Source organism: Polyergus mexicanus, unplaced genomic scaffold (genome assembly GCF_030449975.1).
Source record: "Polyergus mexicanus isolate NDT 795.1 unplaced genomic scaffold, iyPolMexi1.0 SCAF_4, whole genome shotgun sequence".
Classification (NCBI taxonomy): domain Eukaryota; kingdom Metazoa; phylum Arthropoda; class Insecta; order Hymenoptera; family Formicidae; genus Polyergus; species Polyergus mexicanus.
Window position 1 is genome coordinate 11,443,633 of NW_027223324.1, and position 25,979 is coordinate 11,469,611.

The 25,979-nt window shown below is 40.1% G+C and overlaps 1 protein-coding gene across 7 annotated transcripts in view; it reads right to left on the reverse strand.

Moving 5' to 3' along the window:
• LOC138932777 (protein turtle) overlaps window positions 1–4,874 on the reverse strand; it is a 55,056-nt gene extending 50,182 nt beyond the window's left edge. For all 7 annotated transcript variants that reach the window (XM_070294934.1, XM_070294931.1, XM_070294930.1 and 4 more), the window contains exons 1-2: window positions 4,701–4,874; window positions 4,025–4,353 (exon numbers count right to left, since the gene is read on the reverse strand). In XM_070294934.1, the coding sequence (XP_070151035.1) occupies window positions 4,025–4,353; window positions 4,701–4,855 (484 nt within the window). In that variant the 5' untranslated portion in view covers window positions 4,856–4,874. The remainder of the gene's footprint in view (window positions 1–4,024; window positions 4,354–4,700) is intronic.
• Window positions 4,875–25,979: the final 21,105 nt, after the last annotated feature.

Sequence of the window (25,979 nt, forward strand, 5' to 3'; positions counted from 1 at the left end):
ACTTTTCCGTTTCACAGCCCGTTAACTCAACAGGAGAGGGGGAGGGATGGAGGGTTAGACAGGCAGAATCACTTCCACGTCGTTTTGGCAAACCGCCTTTTACTTCGCGGTTGTTTTTCCGGCGAGATAAACAGATTGTGCAATTCATTTGAATGTTTCGTGGGCAATATATGGCAGCTGGACGTATGGATGAAACACGAAAAATTTTGCTTATCTCCACTCGCTACAAAAACGAAATATTTTACTTCTGTTATTTTCTTATTGTGTTTTGGAATAAAATATTTGATTCCTGTTTTTGCAAACTGAAAAAAAAAAATTGAATTAAAACCATTTTCGATTTCTTTTTCCTCGGTGGAAAATGATAAAAATTTTATACGTATAAAAAATTTCTAATTATTTATTATATATGCTTTATTCCTCTTTAATTTAATTTTATATATATAATTTATTTAAATCTGAAATAATTTATTAAAGGATATATGGAGATTTATTGTATTTTCAAGTACATTGTAACAAACCGCATTCACGAGTATACATGAGAATATTAAAACAAGCTCACGAAATAGCTTCTCATCTTTGCCAACGAATTTTTAAATACCACCGAAGCGTGAAATTAGCGAGCCGTTCCATCAGCTCGCCATGCTTCGTGTAAGCTAAATAACCAGATATATGTTGAGACGGCATCGCACGCGAGGCACCCAACTGGATGAAGCGAAAGGTAGAGCAATTAAGCGGGGCTAACGAGTATACTATTATCTTAACGAGTTCAGGATTCAAAGATAGGTTTTAATTATTTCGAATAAACGAAACCGGCAAATGTAGCTTGGGCCCGACGTGAAACACGAAAATGCTTTTTCGTGAAACCAACCGTCGCCTCGAGGGCTTCGCCCCATCAATATCGACTTTACCCGCATTATTACGAGGTATGTACGTGCGTTTGCCACGAGAGCCCTATTTGTTGGAAATAGGCGGAGAAAAAAAAAGGTCGTATTTATCTTTCCTTAAGTCTTAACGACTGCGCGCTGTAACGCTTGCTGAGTCAATGATGAAACTTGTTCGCGATCGGCGAAGAAAACGGAATTTCTCATGACGATGCAACTCTCCGTGTAACGCCATATGCATTCGAGGATCTTGAACTTTCCCGACAACAACATCGCGAAAAGTCGGCTATCGCGGATCGGATAGTCGTCGCGTGTTATCTCGAGATTCGTCAGGGGGGTATGCAATCGTATTTATCAAGGACAACGTACCCTAGAGGTCCGCGCATCACGTCATTTGCAACTTGTCCGCCATCTGCGACGCTTTGATAGCCGCTATGAGGAAGAAACTCATAATCATCCGTCACGTGCAGTCGCAAAGCATGTGGAATTTATGGAGCTATGCATGACTCTTGAACATTGAATTTATTGCGATTGGCAAATCTTTTGAAAAAAAGGCAGCTCTTCCCGTATTCGCGTTTCCTGTTTCTTCCGGCAATGTTTCTCTTGCAAGCTCTTTGTAATGTGTTATTTTTAAATAATGAAACATATACATGTACATCTCTCCGTGTATATCATCTGCCGGAGATTATATAACGTTGGAACTCAATTAAATATCGAAACGTTAACGTGATATACATGAGCGCGAAAGCGGAGTAGAATTTAATTAAAAGAATCCATATATATACGAAAATACGTATTCTATTTCCTCCCCAGAGGCTATGTGTATTTTTTTCGTTTTACATATTTTAAATTATTTACTACAGTATTATGTACTTCTCTCCTTTGCGTGTATTTTATTTTACCTACGTAAATATATTATACCACGATTGCGAAAATTAATGAACCCCACTGTGGAATAACCGCAGCAACATTATTAATTGGAACGTTTGATCGTTATGATTTTGATTAAGAACAGCACTTTGCAGGTACAACAGTCCCAATATTTACTTCATTTGTGATAAGCATTTCCAACTACGTCCAGTATTTTGGTATGTATTTATATGAAATATATCTTTTGTCGTCTCCCGCGTATGTAGTATTTCATTCAAAATAAACCGCCGCAAAGTTATACAACGACAAATATTCGACATCGCAAAAACGAAAGAGATATTATACTTATTGTTAGAGTAAACAATCATATATATATATATATATATATATATTGTATATATTACAAAGTTGCTGCGATTAATTGTATTTTCTATCTCTGTGGAAGAGAGAAAGAGAGAAGCGAGACAATGCGTATTTTAATTGCGGGATAATGCGAGTTTTCGTATTTATTATCAACGCATGCGCGTGCCGTTAACGCAGTTGTGCATATATTTTGAATGAGACTTCGCGAGAGAGGCCGGAGTTTTAATGAAATTGTTTGCGCTGAGTAACGAGCATCATAAGGATCCTCGTATAACGTCCATGTAAAAAAAAAAGAAACCCTTAAAACACGAGCATGTCATACGCGTTTTTATTTTTTCTTTCTCTCTCTCTCTTTTTTTTTTTTATTCTTTGTCCGTAATCTCGTTGCGACGGCGTGATTAAGGTTCTCGTGGTTTAGAGTGTCACTTCACCCGGAATAATTGTAAAAACAGAACGTGATACGAAGTGTAAAACTACCTGTCCTACGTTGCAATTGAGAAACCCTACTCCTTTTATTTAAATCAATTATAAGTTTTGTATGAAAAAAATCGTCGCACAAAATTATATTTATACAATACAATTCTTCAATCTGCAATGTTGTAATTCTTTTCGAAATTCGAATTCAATCAATGAATCATAAACGTTGCGTATATCTTGTGTAATAATATAAAATAATGCGAACGTTGCAAAAAAGTATATAAATATTATTATTTCGTATAACGTTGGTAGAGAAATTGATGTCGCGTTTATCCTCGTATATTTCTCGCATTGCGGATATGACAATGTCCCGCATTTGACAGAAGACCATTTTTCGAATTGTCAAACAGCCGAGCTGTCGCATATCGAAACGAATTCAAAGCATTGATAAAAGGCTCGGTCTCTTTTCACGGTGCGGCCATTCACGCCGCTTTGGTTCGTGACGGAAAATTCTTTCAGATTGAAACTCGCGCACGGTACCGAAAGAGAATATTTTGCGATCGCCAAGTTTGAACGAGGCTCATACAATCCAGCCTGTCGTAGATAAAAATTATGACAAATTCGACCGTGTAATTACGCATTTGCACAAACGCGCGACAATAGCGGCGTTATGTCAGTCGTTAATAATGGGACGAGGCATATATTAACTTTACATTTTGAACAGATAAATCCTTTTACAATGAATGTTTATGCAAAATATAAATTCTTCCCGCGGTGAAAATACGACTGCGATTAAGGTATACGAGCTTCTTTTGCAATTGTATCTTTCAAAGTTTCACAAGTTGCGACAATCGCAAAAATCAAGCTTATCTCGTCGCCGTCCGTTTCATCTTCCCTTACTTAAGCACGCTTGGCATTCTCGCCCGATACTCCATTATCTGATCGCGCCGGACCAGCTTATTTCGCTTCATTTGTCGATCTCAGTCGACGTCCCATTACACGCCACAAGCTCTCTATCCCGGTGTTCGCCCATGGTACGTCGGATTTGAGAAGCAACGACCCGTTTCGTGAGATACGGTGCCACGGCATTAGCGATCATTCGGACGTCCCGCCAACTAGCGAACTCTAATTTGCGGTTCCCGCTAATTGAGGAACGAATACGGGATTGCATCGGCGAACAAATGAAGAGATTCTCGGATGCGACAGGGTGTCGCGTTATCATAGTTTCGAGAATGTAACAAGATAATAGTTCACGACGACATATTGGCGCGAACTAAATTATTAAATAAAAACGACTGGACTCTAAACTCCGATTATACATATATGTATATGTATATGTATATACACGGGTCTTATAAAATACCTGAATTTTCCGAAGTGAGTTTCACGCATTAAAAAAATAAAGTTTATTTCAAAATATTTTCTATCGCTTTTGAAATAAAGATTTTTTGTCTACGAGATAACAATATTCTGTAGCAAAATAATAATAATACCTGGTGTGACGAGGAGCGCGATACCAAGGAGTAGAGCTCTCGTCGTCACTTCCACGATTCGTCGAAAGTCCCTGCGACACCACCGTAATCGATGCGTCTTTTCTTCGTCGTCCTCTTCCACTTCATCGTTTCTACTCGCATGCTCGAAAAGGCCCAGACAAAGCCGCAGCTTCCGGTAACCGAAAACCGAACCGATCCCATTCGACTCGGGCATGCGTCGCTTCAGAGTTTCCTTTTTTTCAACCGCTTCGTTCTCCTGACGCCTATACGGTCGACAGCCTGTGCAGGTGGGCTGACCGGAAGCGAGGATCGCCTCGTGGTCAGTCCTCCTAAGAAAAGATCTTTTTTTTACTGTAAGCGATTTTACCTCGTCACTTATGTAATCTTGTTGATTAGCAAAACAATTCAAATCATATTTATGAAGAATTTTTTACGCTCTTTTATTATTTTTTCTATATATATAATTTATACACAGAATGTCTTGTCAACGCTATTAAAGGGATAGATTATTTGAGCCTTAAAGTTTAGAATTTTTTTCTTTTTATCTCGCGCACATTTCATGTTGCACTAAGATAAGTGTGCAGAAAATATATGCAAAGCTGACATGATGCAAAGTTATATGTAAAGCTATACAAATAAATTGTATCTTCCCGACGTGACATCCACGATCGCTTACCTGTCCTCGTGGTCGTCACACGCGGCCTTCTCCTCGGTGGCATGGTAGCTGTCGTGCCTTAGGGACCGAAGACCCTGCGAACAAGTTCCTCCGGTACACTGGAACTCGAGCCGTCGCCGGAGGTCCGTGGCTTGTAGCCCTCCTCCGCCCCCCATACCCCCACTCCCATAGTACCTGCGGACATAAAGCGGTCGAGTCCTGTTACAACTATAGTACGCGCAGTAACAATCGTTGGTCGAGGTGAGATACGACCGGTAAATGACACGGCGCTCAATATGTCACATAAACCAGAAATACTGACGGTGAATAAGGAGTCATAAAGAACATGGTACACATACCGCGGATCTTAGGATATGACACAAAGTGACAATAAGTAATAGTTGCGAATTTATTCAATGCGCGCTAGATGTCTTATTACATATCGTGACTGATAATTTTTTAAGAGAATTTGCGTATATTTTTGTATGGGGAAACAAAAAAAAAAAAAAAGATAATTGCAAATATTTTTCTTTTCTATATAAAATCTGACTTGCGTACCTTGATTCATCTGCGTGACACGATTATTAAACATGATTCTCGTGCAGATTTGACGTTATCAAATCTATGTAAAAATTTTCAGCATCCAAGCATTATCTTTAAATTAATAGAGAAAAAAGTCGAGTATGAAAATAAGAAATTAGATCAACGTATTATTTTACGAAAACAGGGACAAAACTGGATAATTAATGTTTTAAGCGAACTTTAAACGAGATTTACTTATTCATGTTTATCTCCTACTTCGTTTTTATTAAATATAAATTGAGATTCTCTCTCGCTCACCCCTTCCGCTCCGCCACTACTACCGCTGCCCGGATCGTACGTCCCCGGTGCCGATTTTCACGAACCTCGCCACTTCCTCGCCCTACTCGCCAGCCGCTTCAACCCCCGCAACGTGTCGCTCTCATCACCTGTAACAGAAAGGAACAATATTGATCAGCAGGGCACTATTTTGGGAACAAAGTAAAAAATCTTTACTCGCTTCCTTCGATAATAAAAATACTATCGCAATAAGTTTATTGCATAATATCAATCGTGCATTAATACGCTTGCGTAATCGCTTTTCATTCGAGATATGACTTTGTACAACAAACATATACATCTATATCCGTATGTGTGTGTACGTATAGACGAACGTATCCTTTGGTAGATAGTTGAAATTCCGTATAGGCGAAACATGAATCGATTCGATTAGGAACATACGTGCTCAGATACTAGCTTGATTGATTCAATTTGGGTTCCAGCCCCTACGAGCGATGCTTAGATGGAGGTAGACGCTCCGACGATGAACTGGTAATTATATCACGTTCGGAAACTGCCACGTGATCTGGCAGGAGCTAAGATAGAATAATATTAAATGATCTCGAAAGGAAGAAATTAAATATTTCTAATCCTTGAAGCACATAATATCACGTGAATTCCATAACATCGATCAGACTCAATTTAAAATCTTTAATATTTCAATCTTACGGACGATTGTAAATGCTTACTTTATCCAATATGCTGAATTAGCATTTATTTTTATACAATATTTATTTAATATCGATTTTTCTTTGAAATTATTCAATAAAATCACGCTTTTCAAGTATCCAAATTTTTAATATCGTTTCAACAATTGAAAAATGTCTCGATGTAATATAATCCCATATAAATACATATCTTATATCACTGATTATGAGAGTAACGTAATGGAATTGTAAACAAACAGCAATTGCATTTAATATTGTAGCGCCTAACTTTCACATAAAAAAAAACGATCATGATTTAACGCAAATTATATTACGACGTGTGCATATACAATATATGTATTACGATCGCGGAATAATAATTCCCCCCCTCCCCTCGCGCGCGGGGGGGGGAAGGAGAGTCCGCGGCTTATTTATCGTATGTCAATACGCGTGAAGATTTCATCCCATTCGAAGCACGTTTGTGTAATACTAACCCTGATGGGAATTACGACTATTCTGCGTTAGTAATGATCGTTCTCTCTGCAGAGATGTAGAGAACAGGTGCGTATTATTGTAGATCGAAGTATTGTACTTTCACGCTCGCCGATCGCCGACGAGTCTGTGTGAAATGAATGGAAGACGTGCTCGATGCAACGAATTAATGGAATCTTAATATGTTATAATAATTAATTAATTAATTGATGAAACGAAGCGCCTGCATATTACATACTCTTGATTTAATAAACAGCGCATTCTCCACTGCGGAAAAATCTGTAAAATTAACTCTTGTACATTAAATGTATAAATAATGTAGTAGTATTCTGTGGAGCGAATGCCGCGGTAAAGTTACACGATACCGTAAGTTTACAGCGCTCTTATTTATGATCACCGTCGGCTACTAATGCTGTAGCATCAATCAAGTGTTGTTACTCATTCTGGTGCTAAGCCAGATGGCAGATTAGACGCTTGCACTTGTCTCAAGAATTTACGTACGAGCGGGGTGGAATTTAAATTCTTGCACGTGCATCATCGCAACTGTCGACTGCAAATAACGTTCTTTTCATACACTATGTTCTACATGTTACGCATACGAATAATATTAAATCTTAGAGTCTGAGAAAGTCATCGTATATATTATTATTTATGATTGATAATATGTAAGAGTTACGGCGTTTTCTTGGATTTCAACAATGTTGTTTTATAGAAATAAATAGTTAATTATACTTTATACAAGGGCAGAGAGCGTTGTGTAACTTTATAGTTTAAGCACTTTTGTGTTTCACACAAATGTCGCAAGTATTTTCTGTCAAATAAACGTATAAAATTGACTTTTCGAACATATCATTGGTGTGTTACCTTACTATCCCTGACTTTATAGCCGATATTATTCTCAGAGTAAAGTCACGTTTTATTATCTAGCGTCAAACTACCCCAACTCTCGAATAACAGTGGATTCTTCTTTCATGACCGAAGGAGGTTGAAGTAACCGTGAAAACTGTAATTCCGAGTCAGTTTGCAAATTTAATTGTTGGTAGTTCGATGAAGAATATAATAACGAAGAAATTCTGTTTCTTTCGTTATTATCTTGTAATTAAAGCTGAATTCTTTTTCTTTTTCATTTTTCTCCAACATGTTACATATGTGAATGTTGACTCTCTGGATATATTATGTATTTTATCGATTGGACGATAGTATAAAATAGAGCAGCTTGCTTGCGAGGGAATATTTATCGCCTTTCTTATAAATATGGATTTAAATAGCTCAGAACGCGACTGCAAAATCGATTTAATAATCGTACGATTAGTACTAATAAAAGGCGCAGGGCTGTACTGTTTGAACAATGGTACGTGTCATCCACGCAATTGCGTCCCACCAAAGGACTACGACACCGGCTGTCATAACTCGTCTTCGTGTTTTCCGATTATTAGTACCGAGCCGATGGGACTGGCTAGTTTGTCTCTCTCTCTCTCACCGATTCCAACATGTTATCCCTTTCCCACTCATACAATCTAACTACTCCTCGACTCCCGTATATAATATCTAGACTCGGTTAGACTATAAATCGAATCGACGGTGAGAAGTTTATCACTGGACGTGTCGACAGCTGAAATTCCAAGCGGGTAAACATAAGAAATCAGCTGGATAAAATCGCATCCGTTTCATTTCTAGAACAAATATTTTTTACATCAAGTTTTTTCGAGACGGATTATTTGTGCCTTTGATCATAAAATTGACGCCGTTCTTATTTTTATAAATTAACAAGCATTTTATAATATCATATTTACGATGAATAGGCGACACGAAGTCCATCGAATCTTTCGGTGAACGAGTTATTTCATAATTCTACTTTTATATAACGCAATTTGCCTATTCTATCTGCTGGACTGTCATTTCGGGATAAAACGAAACAGTCGCTAATTGGCTCGTGTCAGGACTACATGTCCCATGTGACTTCATTCATTATCGGTGTCGGTCGACGTAACCGGAAGCGGGGGAAAGTATTGGTCCGCATCGCGCACCGATGTATCGCGGCGATTTTTCAGCCTTGTTTTGTACGCCCGTTGGGCAATGCGTTTCAACGTCGACATCGTTGCATTTTGCGACGTATGCGATACTGGACATACGTTTCCCGAAGTCGATACAGACCGGACGCGAGTGAATTACTCGTACGCGTACGCTAAATTGCCGAAAGTTTTCGCCCAATTTCACTGACGACGCGCGCGAACTTCCGTTGTGCAGCCGGAACAACTATGCATGCGCTCGGAAGTTCGACTATAGATCTTCGTTTGCTTTGCGCATACATGTGCATGTACCATCTACGTATCCATGATATATATATGTAGATCTGTGCCTTACATTTAACATATTCCGGGTGCAAAGTTCCGAGCATTCGTATTCGCGCCAAGCTTTGTTGAAATTGTAAATGTCATAGAAATTATATTGATGCGAGATAAAATGATATGAAAAGATGAGAAGAATTTAATTAAATCATCGCTTGTACGTGCGCGTGTTCATTCGTAACAAAATTCTAATGCATAAAACGTTCTTCCCTCTCTCTCTCTCTCTCTTTTTTTTTGTGCATTTAAAATGACGCAAATATTCTCGACCGTGTAAATCGCGTTTGAAAAATTATCACGTCGAATATTCACGGCCAATTTCGCTGTGCGGTCGTCGAGTTGAACAATTCGATTTCAACGACAATTCAAATGGACCCGGTCAATTGCAAAGTTCCTTTGTCAATGCTTTTTTTTTCCTTTCTAAAGCATTTCGACAAGCATTTAAATTAAAATTCGTGAAATAAAAACATATCAACTTTACATCGCGCGGATATCTCGGATTCGTATAACAATTACATTGATTATTATCCACGCTAACTTTCCAAAAGAGTTTGTCATGTACCATGACAAACGACCAAGCTCTTTAAAAAGTTCCTTTACACGGTTGTCCAACTTCAGCGGATTGTCGTCTCTTTTGACAGGAAACATAACTTTCTAAATTGGTTTGGGACAGAGGGGGCCAACTTTGTCATTAACCGTTTTTGCGAGCTTTCGGCCATTCGCTATTTTCGCGTTGCATTACGAAATCGCGACTATTCTTTTTATTTTTAGCTCCATTAGCTTGAACAACTTTGATAGCAATCGCAGACGTAATTCTTTCGAACGATCAATGTGACTGATGATTCCGCACGAAGACGCGATTATCGAATACCGAATCGAGTAATTAACGACGCAAAGATACGCATGACACGACTAATTTCGCAGATGCTTGATAAATCTATATCGCTCAACATATAGCAACAGCATATTCCACAAACTTCTCCCGGATCTCTATGAATTCAGCGTGCATATCCGCCGCAAGGCATTTACGAATGATCTTGTATACGCATGTGTATATCTGACACGGTCTCGAGGCTTTTCAGGGTATATCAGCTACAGTATATCTATCTGTCGCGGAATCTATTTGAACGTCCTCCTGCACCAATGATGAAGATGTTAATTATTACCGCCAAGGTTTGCCCGAGACTAAGAAGATCCCTGTCGGCGCTAGAATTTCGGGATGAAAGCGAGAAACCCGAGGTCACTCGCTGGCAATAAACCATCGTGTCTTCGTTATTATAAGCGAATAATATAGTTTATCTGGCAAGGCCAGAGTTTTGGCGAAACTATTCCCGGTTTTGCGGAAATTGCGCAATTGTCGACGTTTGTCAGCGGTTAAGAGGAAAATGTATCATGAAGACACAATGTATTTATAGCCTCTAGCGCAGCATTTTTACATATCTACATTATAAACCACGTTGTAAATCGATATTTCAGTTGCAGCCAAGCCTTACCAGCAGAAACAACAGATGCAATGCGAGCTATGTCGTGATTTAATATCGATCGGAAATTTAATGTGCGTCGATCAACATTGCAAATCGGTGTAGCTGAAATTTTTACGCTTGCGCTTGACCATCACTCTCGGAAGAGTAATCAATCCCCGAGAAAACTTTGTTAGGGGAAGGTGCTTAATCTCGTGAACCGTGTAATCCAGACTTGCGTAATACGCTATCCGAGCATAGTGCACGTAAATCGTTCACCTCAATCGGGAATCGATGGCACGGTTTCGGAAATTCTGTTACAAGAGTTTACGGTTTCGAATTAGAGTCCAAGGTTAAACAACGACCGATAAAATATTGCAATAGTTATAAGATGCAGCGCCATATATGTATATAATTTTTCTGAAATTCGTAGAGTTTGAAAAAAGCCTGATTTATACTCGTTTCAATATAAAAATTAATGTATACAAATTCAATATAATTATTTATGATTATTGTGTGATCTTGTCTTTCCTTCCTCTCTGATATTCTCGAACATTATTTCATCTCGCTTTTTATTTATCGTTCATCGAAGCTGCCAGTAAAATTTACCAAACTCACATTCGGCAGCAGTGAAATATATCCGTTATTTCCGTTGTCCCACGCTTTCGACTAGATTTTTGTATCATCTTTTAGGAACCTTCGGGGAATCATTGACCGTACTATTCGCGCGGTTAAGAATCGCAGAAATTTTCCAGCACAAAACTTTGAGAGTCTCTTATGGTGCGTAGAAATGCGAAATGTAAGTATATGGGGAATAAGGATCATAAGGGGAATAGGGTTAGCAACAGTGGTACGTTCTGGAAGGGGGTGTTGTTGGTGATAATATCAAGAATAAGAAAAGAAAATTTCTATTTGAAGCGAGTTGACGAACAAAGCCAAATAAATAAAGGAAAAGTCATATAATGAGAAAAAATTAATGGATGAGCAGGCAATAAAAATGTTGCTGATATATGAAAGTGGATATATAATAGGACATAAAAGATAAAGGGAGACAAAAATAATAATAGCAAACGGAAGTGTAAGAGCTACCATATACAGAAAAATAAAGAGAAAGTCGGTAACAAATACAGGCATTAATGAGAAACAATAAAAGTGTTGAATAACGGCGAGAAAAACGCCACGAAGAAAAACGGCGAGGTAAAATAGTAAAATAGTAAGAACAAAGTTAAGAGTGTAGAAGAAGCATTTGAGTTCCTTGAAAAAAACACAGAGAGAAGATAAGCAGTGTATGGCGAAAAGAACGGGAGGAGGGAGGAGGAGGAAGGGTTGAAAGTTACAATGGAGATTAGGTTAGAAGGATATATAAAAGCGAAACTCGAATACTTGGTGCTGAGCCGAGAATAGAGGGAAAGGAACAGAAAGTGGAAGTACTTTCAGATAGCGGGTAAGAAGGAAACGGGCGAGAAACAGACAGCAGTTGGTGAAAGAAAAGGGTAAAGGGCGAGGGAAGCAACATAAAAATGGGAGGGCAAAAAATTTTCGCTTTATGTAAATGAATGTCCGAAATATTCTCAGTGGAGCTTCCTGTATCGGCATTCCGTGCCATCTCAGGAAGATCCTGTAGCTTCGCGGTACCGCTGCCTTTTACCCTCTTTCAAATATCTCTACCAAAATGAGCGGAATTTTTTCTCCCTCCATCTTCTGCGTCGCGACGTTTAAAGACACTTAGAATACAATTTTTATGATTTTTCTGTTTAATATTTTCGTTGTCATAAGAAATTAAAAAGACATTGTTCAATGTCATAAATTTCGAATGCATGAATGATTGCTTACATCATTATTCTCTCTCGGAGTAGTTCTTCACTATAATTTCTTATACGTACTCATCTATGATATATGTACATGTGTAACGATAAAGTATGACAAAGATAATAACATAAATATATATATATATATATATATACACAAAAATAGATGCAAACGAGTAAATAGAGCAAACAACAACTCGCGTTAATCAGAGAACAATACAAGCCTGTCGGCCGCGAACAAACAAGGTGCGACATGTTCTATGCAAATCCTACCTCGTTGGCTGGAATTGACGTAGGAAGACGTCGATAACTCCTCGGCAAGTCAAATCGACGTGCCTTAATACTGCGTCGGGACGCTTAACTCGATTGTAGTTAACGGCCAAGTTTATCCAGACAGCGTGACGATAGTTGGAAACTACGCGACTTCGTTGCGCGCCTACGATGGATGAGAATGAGAAATGTAAACTAGAGGTATAGTTCTATTTAGATACGAGTCTCTGTAGTAGAGAGAGAGTAAAAGAATCTTTCTAGTATATATAAGATTAGCACAAAATTCGTATAATTCAGTAGCACAGTATAGGACTCTAATAGTACCGTACAAATATATTGCATCATGTTTCACAAAAGTATTCTGGTTAAAGCGTTTTCGTTTTATCAAATACACCCAACGTGTATATATATATTGTATGTTTCAAAGTATTTTTATTTTTAGATTATACGTACCACATGATGCCAGATTATATATTTTATGAAAAACATACGATCGTATTTTATTGGGCTTCAAAGTGTTTTTGCTTTTAATTTCACGCGCGTAAACGTATTTTATTGCACTTTAAATCTGAAGCTTTTTTCGGCCGAACAATATGCGTCAATTGTATATTACATAACATGTAAAATTTTTACCATTGAATTGCGTGCAAAAAAAGGCAATCTCTTTTAAAACACGATAAAGCCGAAACAATTTTTTATTTATAAACAGTTTCGATCTTTTTATTATCGCGATGCGTGGTCACTCGTCAGACCGATCAGAGCAATCGCGAATTGTGCTTTGCGAATCTTAGATTATCCTTCGTGTCGAGTCCGCGGAAGCGTATAATATTTCTGCGTGCGTGCGAGAAAGAGACATGCAAAATATCGCGGTCTTTCCCGCGCGATAAAGAGCGATTTTCTCAGGGCTCATATCGAGGTAAGTGCACCGCCCTTTCGCGAACCCTAGAAAATTACGTAGCTACGCTCTGGGGAGGGGGGGGGGGAGGGGGGGGGAGTGGAACTGACGGTAAAAGCATCGTGATACACGCAACGACCGTCACTTGTCGATCATGAAACGCAACGTATCGCGAAGAGAGGGAGAGGGGAGGGGGGGGGGGGTCTTCGAGTTTTTATTCGCGCGATGATGTACGACTCTATTCTGTAAGAGAAGAAACGGAAAGAGCTTTCGACAAGATCCGCGCGATTTTTGCTCAAGGTGGGCGGGGTGATAGTGACAGAGGGGATCAAGGAAATAAACGTGCACCCCGTTTTCATACGTATGTATACATCTATTGTTGCGTGATGTGAGCGTCTCGCATGCGCGATATTGTAACGCGGAATTTCATATCACTCCGATAAAATACGCCTCTCCGCCTTTATTATCGTGCGGAATGGTCTTAACACAGTTCGCCATGCGATTGGGTTTAACAGACTTATTTCTGTAATACCTTGCATTGGAGGAAAGGAAACGTACGTATAATATTTGAATATCCAGCTGCCAGGTATATTTTAAAATATAAAGTAATAATAAAATAAAATACACACACACACACATGAAACATAATTCATTTAATCAGTGCGTGCGTAAATCTCCGTAAAAATAAACTTCAATTTATTCGTTTCGTTCCATCAGACATAAAATATATAAACGATAATTTATTTCTAACAAATTGCCAGCAGCTATATCTTCACATCGACGAAAAATTCATAAATAAAAGCCTATTAAACTGTCTGATCACGCATTTAATTCTTTATTATTTAAAATTTCACTAAAACGCGTCCTCGTTTTCTGTTTGTAAATTGATAAAACTGATAAAATAAATCGCATTATTTATCAACCCATAATAATTTTAAATTGCTCTCAATTCTTTAATTTGTGAATACGTTTATTATGTACATATAATAAATTCTGTATCGTGGTTGCGAATTCGCCATAATTTGTGCTTTTTTTTCACGAGGAAAAAATTTAACAGAAAAAATACATGGCAAAGTCCTGCGCAAGCAAAATAATTGTATATTCGTGAAAAAGCTATAACGAATATTTGCGGATGCGCGCATACTATAAACATCAAAATATTTGTCGGACTAACGTCGATTTATACTACTGCATGCAGCCACAAAACTCGCTGCCGCCTTACTGGCCGCAGCAACGTAAATTACTTTTTCGCTCGATTATCGATCCAACGTCTAAACATACCGCCCTGTGCAATTTTGCTGCGTGCAGATTACAATCGCTCAAATGTATGGCCTTATTACGACAAATTTATTTTAAGTACCGTTTTCTCTTGCGTTGCATCTTTCGGAATAAATAATTTCAAAGATACAATACAGTTTTGAGAAAAATATATATAAGTAAAGGAGCTTTAATTATTCACGATACAATTATAAACTTTTTCGTTTTAAAACTTTTTATGGACAGTCTTTAACCAAGTTATTGTGGATTATGCGAATTATCAATTTCTTTGTATCTTAATAATTATAAAATACTATATTAAACAAGTAGTAAACTCAACGGATAGAGAGCCGGTTTTGTAGCAAACTTTTATTTCTATAGCGGATTTCATTTTGCTTCTATCATATTGTAAATCCAAAGCACTTAGGCCGATTTGCAGCATAATAATATAATTACTATAAAACATGTCATTATAATTCGCAATGTTGACCTGCAATTTTGTATTCAGAGCTACATCTCTGCTCTGTCTGATAATAAAGGAGAAATACTTTTTCTATTATCTCGACTTAATTTTTCAGAAAAGAATCATATTAAAGTCCGTAGTTCGTTTTGCATAAAACTTATGACGCTATATATCACGCGATGTACTATCTTTTTAATTACAAATTTTTTAATGCGACATATATGAATTATATGAAGATTAGATGTAATACTAAAAAAGTCTGTCATTAATAACCAGTAATTGCACACAATTCATATGTATCATATGTGTTTGTGTTTTGTATTATGTAATATATAATTTTTTAATATCTCTCTTGACAATATTTTCCTCAATTTTATTCAGATATCGATTTTGATGTCTGAAACTGTAATATTCCGCCCACGCGAACGTATGTCGTCATCGCGGTGCGTTTACGAAAAGGTGGCGCCGATATTTGCGGTGCGTCTCGTGGTATCGTGAACCCCGTGAGGTATTTGTCGCGGGGGGACGGTGGTGCTTCGGCGACGATTCGCATTACGGCATAACGACCGCTTCTGCCGCAAAACGCGTCGTCGACCGACGAGCCGCACGACCGGCCGCAGCTGCAACTGCACCGCCACCTCGCCGACCGCAAAACTGCAGGTGGAAACGGCGCGGCATACCGATTCGCGCCTCTCGCAGGCGGCACAAACCCTTTAACCCAGCCGGGATTTATACATTGTTAGATAGATAGAACGGCGGAGGAACGCGCGCAACTATGTTGGGAAACAACAGCGAGAGGAGAAAGGGCCAAGGATCTGCAAACGATTGAAATTTCCGCGCTTTTCCGCAAGCTTGTGGGACCTGCCGAAAGGACGGCGGCGCATTCCAAGGATTCCCGATAAAGCGAGCGCCGAGGCGGACGTCGTTGTCTGTAAACGACGATTTCGCGGCGATCCTTTGACGGCGAGATGCTCGAAAATCCCGAGGCTGTCCCGAAGGAAACGCCGGTGCTCGAAAGACCGGAATGGCGATTGATTGAAACTTTGGAGAACGGGAATTCGAGAGTTTCCTCGATAATCTTTGAATATCGAATTTTCTAATATTACGTAGCGATTATGAAAAGCGTTAAATCATTTGATTTAAATACTTTTAAATTCTAATTTGAATATTTATGTATATTATATATTCTTGTATAATAAATGCAATCAGAACTTTACAGTATATACGGAGAAAAGATCTGTATTTCTCTCAGACATTTCGCAAAAAAACATTTCTGGTTGGCGAAGAGGTATTCCAGAAAAGTAACGATGCCACGGACGCGATTAAAGCTGCGATTTACACGAGTAGGCGAGAAGTTGGAAAAGCCGGCAAGTCTCGACGGATGCGTCGTATTCTCGCTCGGTGATCGCGCTCTTCTTTTCGCTAGAGAGAACCGAGATGGTTAGGGAGGCGAACCGGAAAGGTGAATAAGACGAGGGGAAATCTTCCCTGAACAGAGCTTGAGAGGTGGGAGGACGGACGGGGATTCTCTATTGAGTCGGTCAGCAGCCCGCAGATGCAATTGAATCGAACGTGCTAGAGGGAAGTGCACTTAGCCATTTTGCTTGTCTCGTCTCGCTTCCGCCGAGTCGACTATACTCGAGGAGGGAAACGAGGGGTGGGCTATACAATAACCGCGAATTTCGCGAGACGAGAAAGGAGGATTTAGGAGGAAGAGAGAAGGGAATTTGATTTCCTCTATACGCGTATATATTTCTCTCGCCGTGAAAACCAATATAACGGCGTCCAGTTGAGTAGGGTAGGTCAGCTGATCAGCTCGCGGTTCGCTTACTATGAGCAAGATCAAGTTACGAGCCCGTTCAGATGCTCTAATATCGTGTGCGTGTCCCGCGTTATCTTTGAATATAATTTGGAAAATTTTCGCCTGCCCTGTCCTATTTCCCTCGCATCCTTTGGTTGTTACCATTCATGATTCGTCTGTGTTTAATCCTTTTCGCGATCGATGTTTTCTCTAACCGGTTTTAACGGCGTTTTTTTTTTAAAACGTTCGGGGCACTTTCCAACTTTTTCACGTAACTCGCAACGTCACTATTGATTACTACCGTTTAAACGTCGCTCGTTTCCCCACGCGCGGCGCATGACTAGTAATTTCATTTGGCTGCAATCTGCATAATAAAGGCCGACGTTTAGCTAGATTCGGATGTTGAATTACACTCGTTGCGTGCCGGGCGAAAATCGTTAAAGTGTCCGCTCGGCTCGACTGTTAAACGCGCACAGACGTATCCGTTGTTTTCGTCGACTATGAATTATTATTGCGCCGCTTCTTTCGACGGAATACCACCAAAAAAAAAAAATTTCGACGGGAGGAGGGAGAAAAAAAGACGGAAATATATGAATTTCGGATACGTTATATGAAGCAGGACGTTTCACGAGAGATTCGCGATGCACACCCGATGGTGAAAATAAAATATCGCTAATTAAGATTCAAATAGAAGAATTTTCCTTAAATCGAACGCATTCCTGCTCATCTCAACGAAATCTGAACTGTGTCATAGCTGCGACTTAATGATGCGCGCCGAGAATCGCGGTCTTCGAGAACGAACCAACGAGAGCGAGAGAGTTCGCTCGTAAATATATAACTTACTAACGCCTCGGTGACGTGCGACGATTTAACGGGATTTAAATGTTTCGAGATGTTTCCGAGAATAGTCGAACGTGCGCCGTTGTTTTTGCCCCGGTCACCGATGAATATTCATGGGTCCCGCGCGACGACGTTAAATAGTATCAAGATGCTAATTAATCGCGAGTTTGATCGCGGTGAATTACTTCTTCTCTGCGCTACGTATACCTGAATAATTTATAGCGGTTCTCGCGCATCTATCGAGAGAATAAGAGATGCCATTGTATATATCGGCTGTTCAGAAAAGAATATGTTCTGTTCTCATCTCGTCCGAGCCGGTCGGTTGCATTCTCGTGTTAAATATTACATACGAATGAGTTCGATAAATACGATAGAACGAATAGAAATATTTTAGCGATATTCGCTTGCTTCGTCAGAAAATTTCGAATAAATGTCAAATTAGAGACATCCATCACTATTACTTGCAGCGGCGGATGATGCACCGTGCAATCGACGCGGAAATTACAGGAACACGAATAGCCATGCTTAAGCCTACGAGCTGCTTAAAACGGGCGTCGCAAATTTACTTTTTTTTTTTTAACCATGTATTAAGTCTCGAACGACCTAGCTTGAATAATACCGGGATAGGATAAGTAGGCCAATGTGAGTGCAACGGTGAGGACTGACGGCGAGAGCATAAAGGGACGCATAAAGGGAAGTGGGAAACGAGGGACAGTGAGAATGCTTATTCTGATAGTCCTACTATGAAGTAACATCGTCACTTTAATGAGAATGTCATGCAACGATATCTTTCTAAATTATACAGATGACGCGTGAGCAATTCAGGTATAATAACAAACGCGTCGCACGTGTCTTTCAAATGCGTATATTACTGAACGAGGCTATTATTCGGAAAATCGCTCAAGAGATGACATGAAATGTTATTAGTTCTGCAGATACACGGAGAACGACTTTGAATGTATTTGAGGGTGCTTCAGTTTTAGGGGACGATCGTCTCATAGCGAGTACGAGAGTCGACGATGGGGTTGCGCTTGAATTACGTCGGATACGCGAACGCGTTTAAATTCCGTTTAAAGGGTCATTAAAGCCGAATTAAAGCGCTACCGTCCCGGGATCACCGACGATCCGAGAGCGACGTGAAGTGTACGACTGCTGCATCGTCGTAACTTTCGAATAATATGCCACCGAGGGAGGATCTCTGTCTCTTTCTCTCTCTCTCTCTCGCTCTCTTTCCCTTTCCCCGAAAGGAAGGACGCGGCAGAATCGCAGACTCCTTTCGGAGATTCCGATCCGTGCTCTGAAATATTATATCCGAGATACGCCGGCTTTCGACGACAACGCGACCCGCCCCGTCGAGATCAGTCGAGTTTCAGAGTGCACTCGAGTTCGGCACTCGCGTGTAGGCGGAGAAATTCGAGATTGATACCGTACTCAAAAGCCAGCTAGCTCGCGAGACGCAATTTTGGCTCGTCGTCGCGCCACTTCGCTGAGGATCTTGAATCTCGATATATCGCGCGCAGCTTGGGAAACCCGAGGTAGAAAGAGTTGTAAGCGCCGTATTCTGAAAGTTACGACGTCATTGAAAGAGGATCCTTGTGATAAACACTCTATAATGCATGTGCCATAAAGAAGAGAGAGGTGTACAAAAATGCGTATGTTTTATAAAATAAATATGAGAGAGGATATCGATTATTTTTTTATATTACATTCTTTCTCTTCTATCGAAGTGTCCGAAAAGATATATTTAAATGGGTAATGTTATACAGCTCAAGAAATGGAAAACAGATATAATATGAAAAATATGTATGAATATTATATAACATAATATGATATGAGTACACGACAAATCTGTTATAAATGTAATTACGATTGAGAGATAAACGATCATATTTATTTTCAAATATTTGAATAAAAAGTACGGGGGAATATTATACATATAATCGCGAACACAGAAGAGCGAATATATTACAGCAATTCTGATAAAATATGTACTTTTGAATTCGATATCATTTTAATAGCATTTATAATAATATATACGTTCGTTTCACATTCGTTATACTTTCGTTACATTTATAATATAAAGATTTTAATAAATCCCTATCACGATTATTGTCTGTACGGTCCTATTTGTATAAAATAAAAAGAGATTCGTGGAAAATATTGCAGAAACTGAGAACAGATTGTATATTACGTCTGATAATATAGACTTGTAGTCTAGTCGCGACTTTTACAGGGCCACGTCATCCTGTATCACCATCTCGATATCTAAGCACGCTAGACGGCGACCCGGTTGAATGGAGCTCGGCATCGATACAGCGCCGCGGAGACGAGACGTCGGGGACCTCGGCGGATATTTTTATCCTAAATCGATTTTTTCCTCTTTCGCGCAGCGTCGCCATCGAATCGATCAGTCGACGCTAAAATTGTCCGCGTAACATCTACGTAATACGCGCCGTTTTATCACAATATCGCCATTGCAACATCCGCGTCGATTTTTACCAAATTTTCATACTGATATTAACGCGCGTTTATAGGGGAGAGAGGCAAATAGCGCAAAGCGATGTAATCGGATTACAAGCTTACGTATGGATGAGTGAATGAGAGAGAGAGAGAGAGGGGGGGGGGGATAAGAGAGACGAAGATAAAGAGGAAAAGGCGGAATCGATGCCTGCTATTTGTCACGGTATAAAAAGTACGGGAGTTCATAGAGGTGAATAAAGGAAAAATTGAGCACCGATGAATAGGACCCTGTTGGGTCATCGGCGAGGCTCTCTGCGTAACATTGCCGACATTTCACGATGCCAGTTGCAGCGCGCAAGGCAAAAGCGAATCAATTGCGACTGAACAATCAGCGACGTGACATTTTTCAAAGAAAAGCTCCCCGTTGCGTCAACATGCAACGTGGTTACGATTATCCAAACAAAAATCATAGAAATATCGCCGATGGATCAAGAGACACACACCAGCGATGCGGGGCTGGTTTTTTAATTTACCTCACATGCGTCGTCCCCGAGTGTCGATTACAGAAGAGCTCGGACGGTTACAAGGCAGTCGCTTTAATTACACCTGACAGAGCTCGGTTCGGTTTTGCCGTGCGGCGGTTTCAATTACAGTGTTCATGATCGTAAAGTATAAACGCAATAGACGCCAGCGACTCGTTGCACCGATACATACACATAAACATATATGCGCATATATATATACAGGGTATCCGACAAGTAAGTGACCAAACGAAAGGTGGATTGGAGGTAGATTGGGTCAAATTGAGTCGAAAAATCCTGAACCATTTTTTTATAACGCTTAATAAAGGAGTTATTATTGAGTAAAATCTGGTCAATCAGCGCCGATCTTTAACTGGGCGATTTTTAGCACGTCGGTGAATCGCGCGTCTGATAATATGCGGAGGGGCACACTTCACGGTGCGCGTTACTTACTTTTCGGACACCCTGTATATTATATATATATATAATTGAGGATTTTATGGGAATTGATTTTCCATAAAGCGTTACGTTGTCGTACTGCATTAGTTCGGCTAAATCTGTAGTCGATGCGCCGCAGCTATTAAAGTAACGCTCGATTGTTGTATGGCCTGCGCCATCGATTTTTCTTCCATTTTTTGATCGGAGAGAGAGGATTGAAAAAATATGTACGCCGTAGGAGCCAAAAATCATGTTTCGCAATGTTGTGGTTTTCCGTACATATCTCATTGTATCGCGTCGCTATTTATGGCAAATCACGCGTTATAAATACGGGATGCCGCGATGGCAATGCTGATTGGCTTTGCTTCGCGCATAATCTGATTGAAATTTTATTTATTCATCATTTTTTTTTGTTATATCGACGGCTCTTTATGAACACGATGCCTCGTACGAGTTGAAGATTTTTCGATTGTGGTTCGCGCATTTCATGTGCGATTATAAAAATACCGGCGTGTAAATATTAATCATGCGACTAGTGAGACGACTGATTTTACATATATCATTTTTATCAAGATAATACAATTAAATTGTTTCGTATCGTAACCGCAAGTAAAGTGAATAGCGCAAACTCAATCTTACTAACGGTTAATTATCAACCTCGGGAGCTAAAGATACTTCCAGTTCATAAATTCAGTACGTCGATATTTCTTTTCGCTGCACAAAGCAGCAGTTATAAAGCTGACATTCCTTCGTACCATCCTTCTGACCTATTGCTGGATAAAAAAGGTTTGATATCGAAAAGATCGATAACTCAACACAGATCATCTTGATTTTTATCGAAGCTTTTTATTCTTGCATGAGAAGAATCCGTCTAGTCGTGAGCTTAATTGCGGCCCCTACTGACTGGGAATCGGTTTTCGTTTTCGAACGATTAGAGAGATCCCAGTGCGACTAGATCGTTCGATGTCGGTGAGTGAGGCCGCGACGACCAATCGCGAGGATTAGCTGTGAAAATGTAGTTTTAACGACGTCGCGGCACGAAAGCTCAACGAGAAACGAAGTTATGTTGCGCGATTGAGTTCTTTTATATAAGGTGCACCAGAATTATATACGATTTTTACATACAATCAAATTCGATCAAAATTATAAGCTGATTGACAGACGAGACGCTCTTGTGAAACAGTAAATCGACACCACATTTGCCATGAAATCTTCGATTGGAAAAATATTCCACAATTTTAGGGCATCGTGTTACGATCGTAACCCGAGCGATACGGATTTGTCTGCTTAAATATGGAGGTCAAAGTTGCACGTTTCGCGGAAACCACCACACCGTGGAGGGCGGCGGGAGACCTTCAACCCTCGACCTACGAAAACCGCCGTGGAAAGCTATCGCGTGTCGGCGCAATCGGCGCTGGGTGCGTCGACACTCGAAGGATAGATTATGTCGAAGCATGTGGCGGACTCTGACATTTCGGGCTGGGAAGGCGGCGAACAGAGTTCGCGGACACGATCGGATTAAATTAATGTACCTACCCGCCGTGACACTTGACGCTTGAAAAATAGCGTCACCTCGCGCGTCGTCGAAAATTCCTATTTTACGGACTCTCGGGCGCCGAAATTAATTCGTAGCTGATACGCGATCGTTCTACGCCTTCCATAACTCGCGATTTTAATGTCAACGGTTCGCGACTTATAAAGCGAATTCGCGTTTTATAAATGTGCGATTTATACTGCATTAATCTCTCCGAAGAGCGTTAAATAATCTTTAAAGATATTTTATATATCATTATCTTTTTTATTATTGCCGTCTATTGTCGATTATTATCGTGCGGATCTTGTCGTCTGTACTTTGACGCGTCGCTCTCGCATTTAAACAGCACGCGACAACTCAGCCGATGCAATTGCGCAGGCGGATAAAGGTAAACTGCATTCGTTATTCCGTGTTGGTTTCGCGCGCGAGCCACGTTGCAGAAATTTTACCGCTTTCGCAATTTAACGAGCTGGGGCCTGCCCGAACGAACGAACGAATGAAACCATGAACGAGCGACGCATCTCGCGCTACCGCAATTTCGGCAGCCGGTGTCGATCAACCCTCTCTGAGAGCTTATCCTCTCTAAAACAGCAAGGCGTTCTCTCTCTCTCGAAAAAAAAATATCAAAAATGTTCTCGTTAGTAACAATCGAGTTCGCCATCTCTATTGGCTCGATAATACTTCGTTGTCGCATCTGCTATCCTATTGCTTTGACAGCGACGATACACCGACAATGATGCACTACGACGACGCAACCCCTCGCTCGATCGTCCCGCTGCTAAACTCGTGCATTGTCCCGTGATGGAAAAAAAAGGGGTAGAGAAAGAGGGGAAAAAAACAACAAAAACTCGTCGATAAAAATGACGCTACATCGGAGACGCGATTAAATATCGCGCTCGATGTTCAAAGCGGCGGTGATAGTCATTAATAGGAGACGCGCGCGCGACATGCGTTACCGGGCTGCCACTCTCGTTAATACAGAGATCTAGCTCGTCGGACGGCGGCTCCCGGTGAAAAAGCGCTTTAATCCGAGCCGCGCTCACGCTCTCGCAGCGCTCATCGACCGTTCCCTTTTTGCACCTTTTTCATTTGTCCGACAATAAAGCAGCTTAATTGCTCCGCCGAGATCGGATGTATTTGAACGAGACGCGGACGTGTTCCGGCACGCGATCCTTCGTGTTCGAAAGGATACGTACTATGTACAAATACCCTTTCTCTCTATATGTGGATACGACGGATTATATATGGTATACCTAAACGCGAAACCCCGAAAGCAAGCGAACTCCGAATGCAAATCGCACCCTTTAAGATTAAACTCGAGAAATGCTATAATTGAACGTAGCGTGTAAAAGGGAGAAATATATTGTATATACTTCGCGGAGTTTATAAATATTTACAAAGCATATCTGCGATCTTATGATCAATTTAGCATTTTTAACGACGTTGGATTTCATTACTGCTTATGAATAAATATAAATAATAATTTATGTATTTCGTATAAAAAGCGTGAAAATCATTTTTGCAACTTCACAAAGCGTTGATCTCGAGAGAGAATCCAATGTCATTCTACGATATCATCGCGAGTGAATATTACCCGCGTAAAACGATCTAAAACTGATTGCATAGAGTACTGTATGGCGGAGTAACAACAGTATTAGTATCCGTTAACGTCGAGAATTTCGATAGTTCCAGCGGGTCAAGTGAGATTAAACGAGAATTCGGTCGAGAGGGTGAGGAGGGAGGATCGCGATAAAACGGAGGACTATTCGCGGCCGCTGCGAGCAATACAATGTATTTTCCCATTCAACGAGAGACTCTGTAAATATGTTTAGTTATGATATAACTGATGATAGAAAGCCTCCTTGAATAATGGACAGAATGTCCGAAAAATGTTGTGTTATACTACTAGATTTCGAAATAGCGTTTCGATATAAAACAATGCTTTTTTTTTTTCTTTCGCTAATACGGTTTTATCTCAAAATTTTCTAGTCGGTAAATGATTTTCAAGCTTAACGATATGTCCTGTATTCGTATTATATATTTTATAAAGCACTGGACAAGAGAGGAAACTTTCCGAGAGTCCAGTCGTTAATTGGATAAATTCGTCGAACAAAGAGACTCGTCATCATCGTCGTCGTGATTTCTTCGTTCGTCTTGAAAGTACACCGTAAAAATCTCATCAGATTCCCGATACTTCTGATCACGTGCTCCGCAAAAATTATTACGCCCAGCCGGCGTATAAGAACGGACGAACGGAAACAATAACCGGACGAGGGTCGCAGATTTAATTATAAGAAATCGCCGAACTTCCATCCGCGACACGTGCCCGGTTCTCTCCTTCGTGCCCAATCCCCCCGTCCAATGTCTTAACCTAATTCCACTTAAGTTTTGCTGGCCGACCGAGCGAAGACTAATGCTCGTCTAACTGATCGTTTTCTCCGCAACACTGACTCATTTCTGGCGAGAACGAGTCTCGGAGGGATTTTTCTTCCTGAATTCGCGACGCGACGCTTTTACCTGCTTACATCGGCAGAAAATTAGCTTGGCCAGCTTCCGGCGAATATGGTCGTCGGTCATCTCGTCTCGCGTCGTAAAACTCGAATTGCCGCGATAAACTGCATCTACCGGACTTAAAGTTGGCATCACTCACATCATATCACATTATCCTTAGGATTTTATTATAATTCTGGTTGTAAAAAGAGTTGTCAGAAGTTGTAATCAAAATCGTGCGATAAAGTTTATAGTTGTAAGCGCACGGCATAATTGAACCGACGAACATTGTGCGCTCCGATATTCTTTAGGATGCAGAGCTCGTAAATTATTGCAAGAAAGAGTGAGTTCAGATTTCTCTCTCTCTCTCTCTCTCTCTCTCTCTCTCTCTCTCTCTCTCTCTCTCTCTCTATATATATATATATATATATATATATATATATATATATATATGTATATACAGCTTATAAATTATATTTTAGACTAGACGAGCTTTTACTATGCGTGCGATTGATTCCGTCGGGCACCGAATCTGTCCTTCGTACATTTCCTGGGTTACATGCAAGCGATAGTAGTAAAATCGCTCAAGAGACAGTTCTTGGTCGGCTATTCCGTCGATTACGATCAATATAGGATCGTGCAAATCTGCATAAGATTCAAGAATCGCGATCAAAATATCTATTGGGAATAAGAATTTTATGCAAACTCTCGATCTGACTGC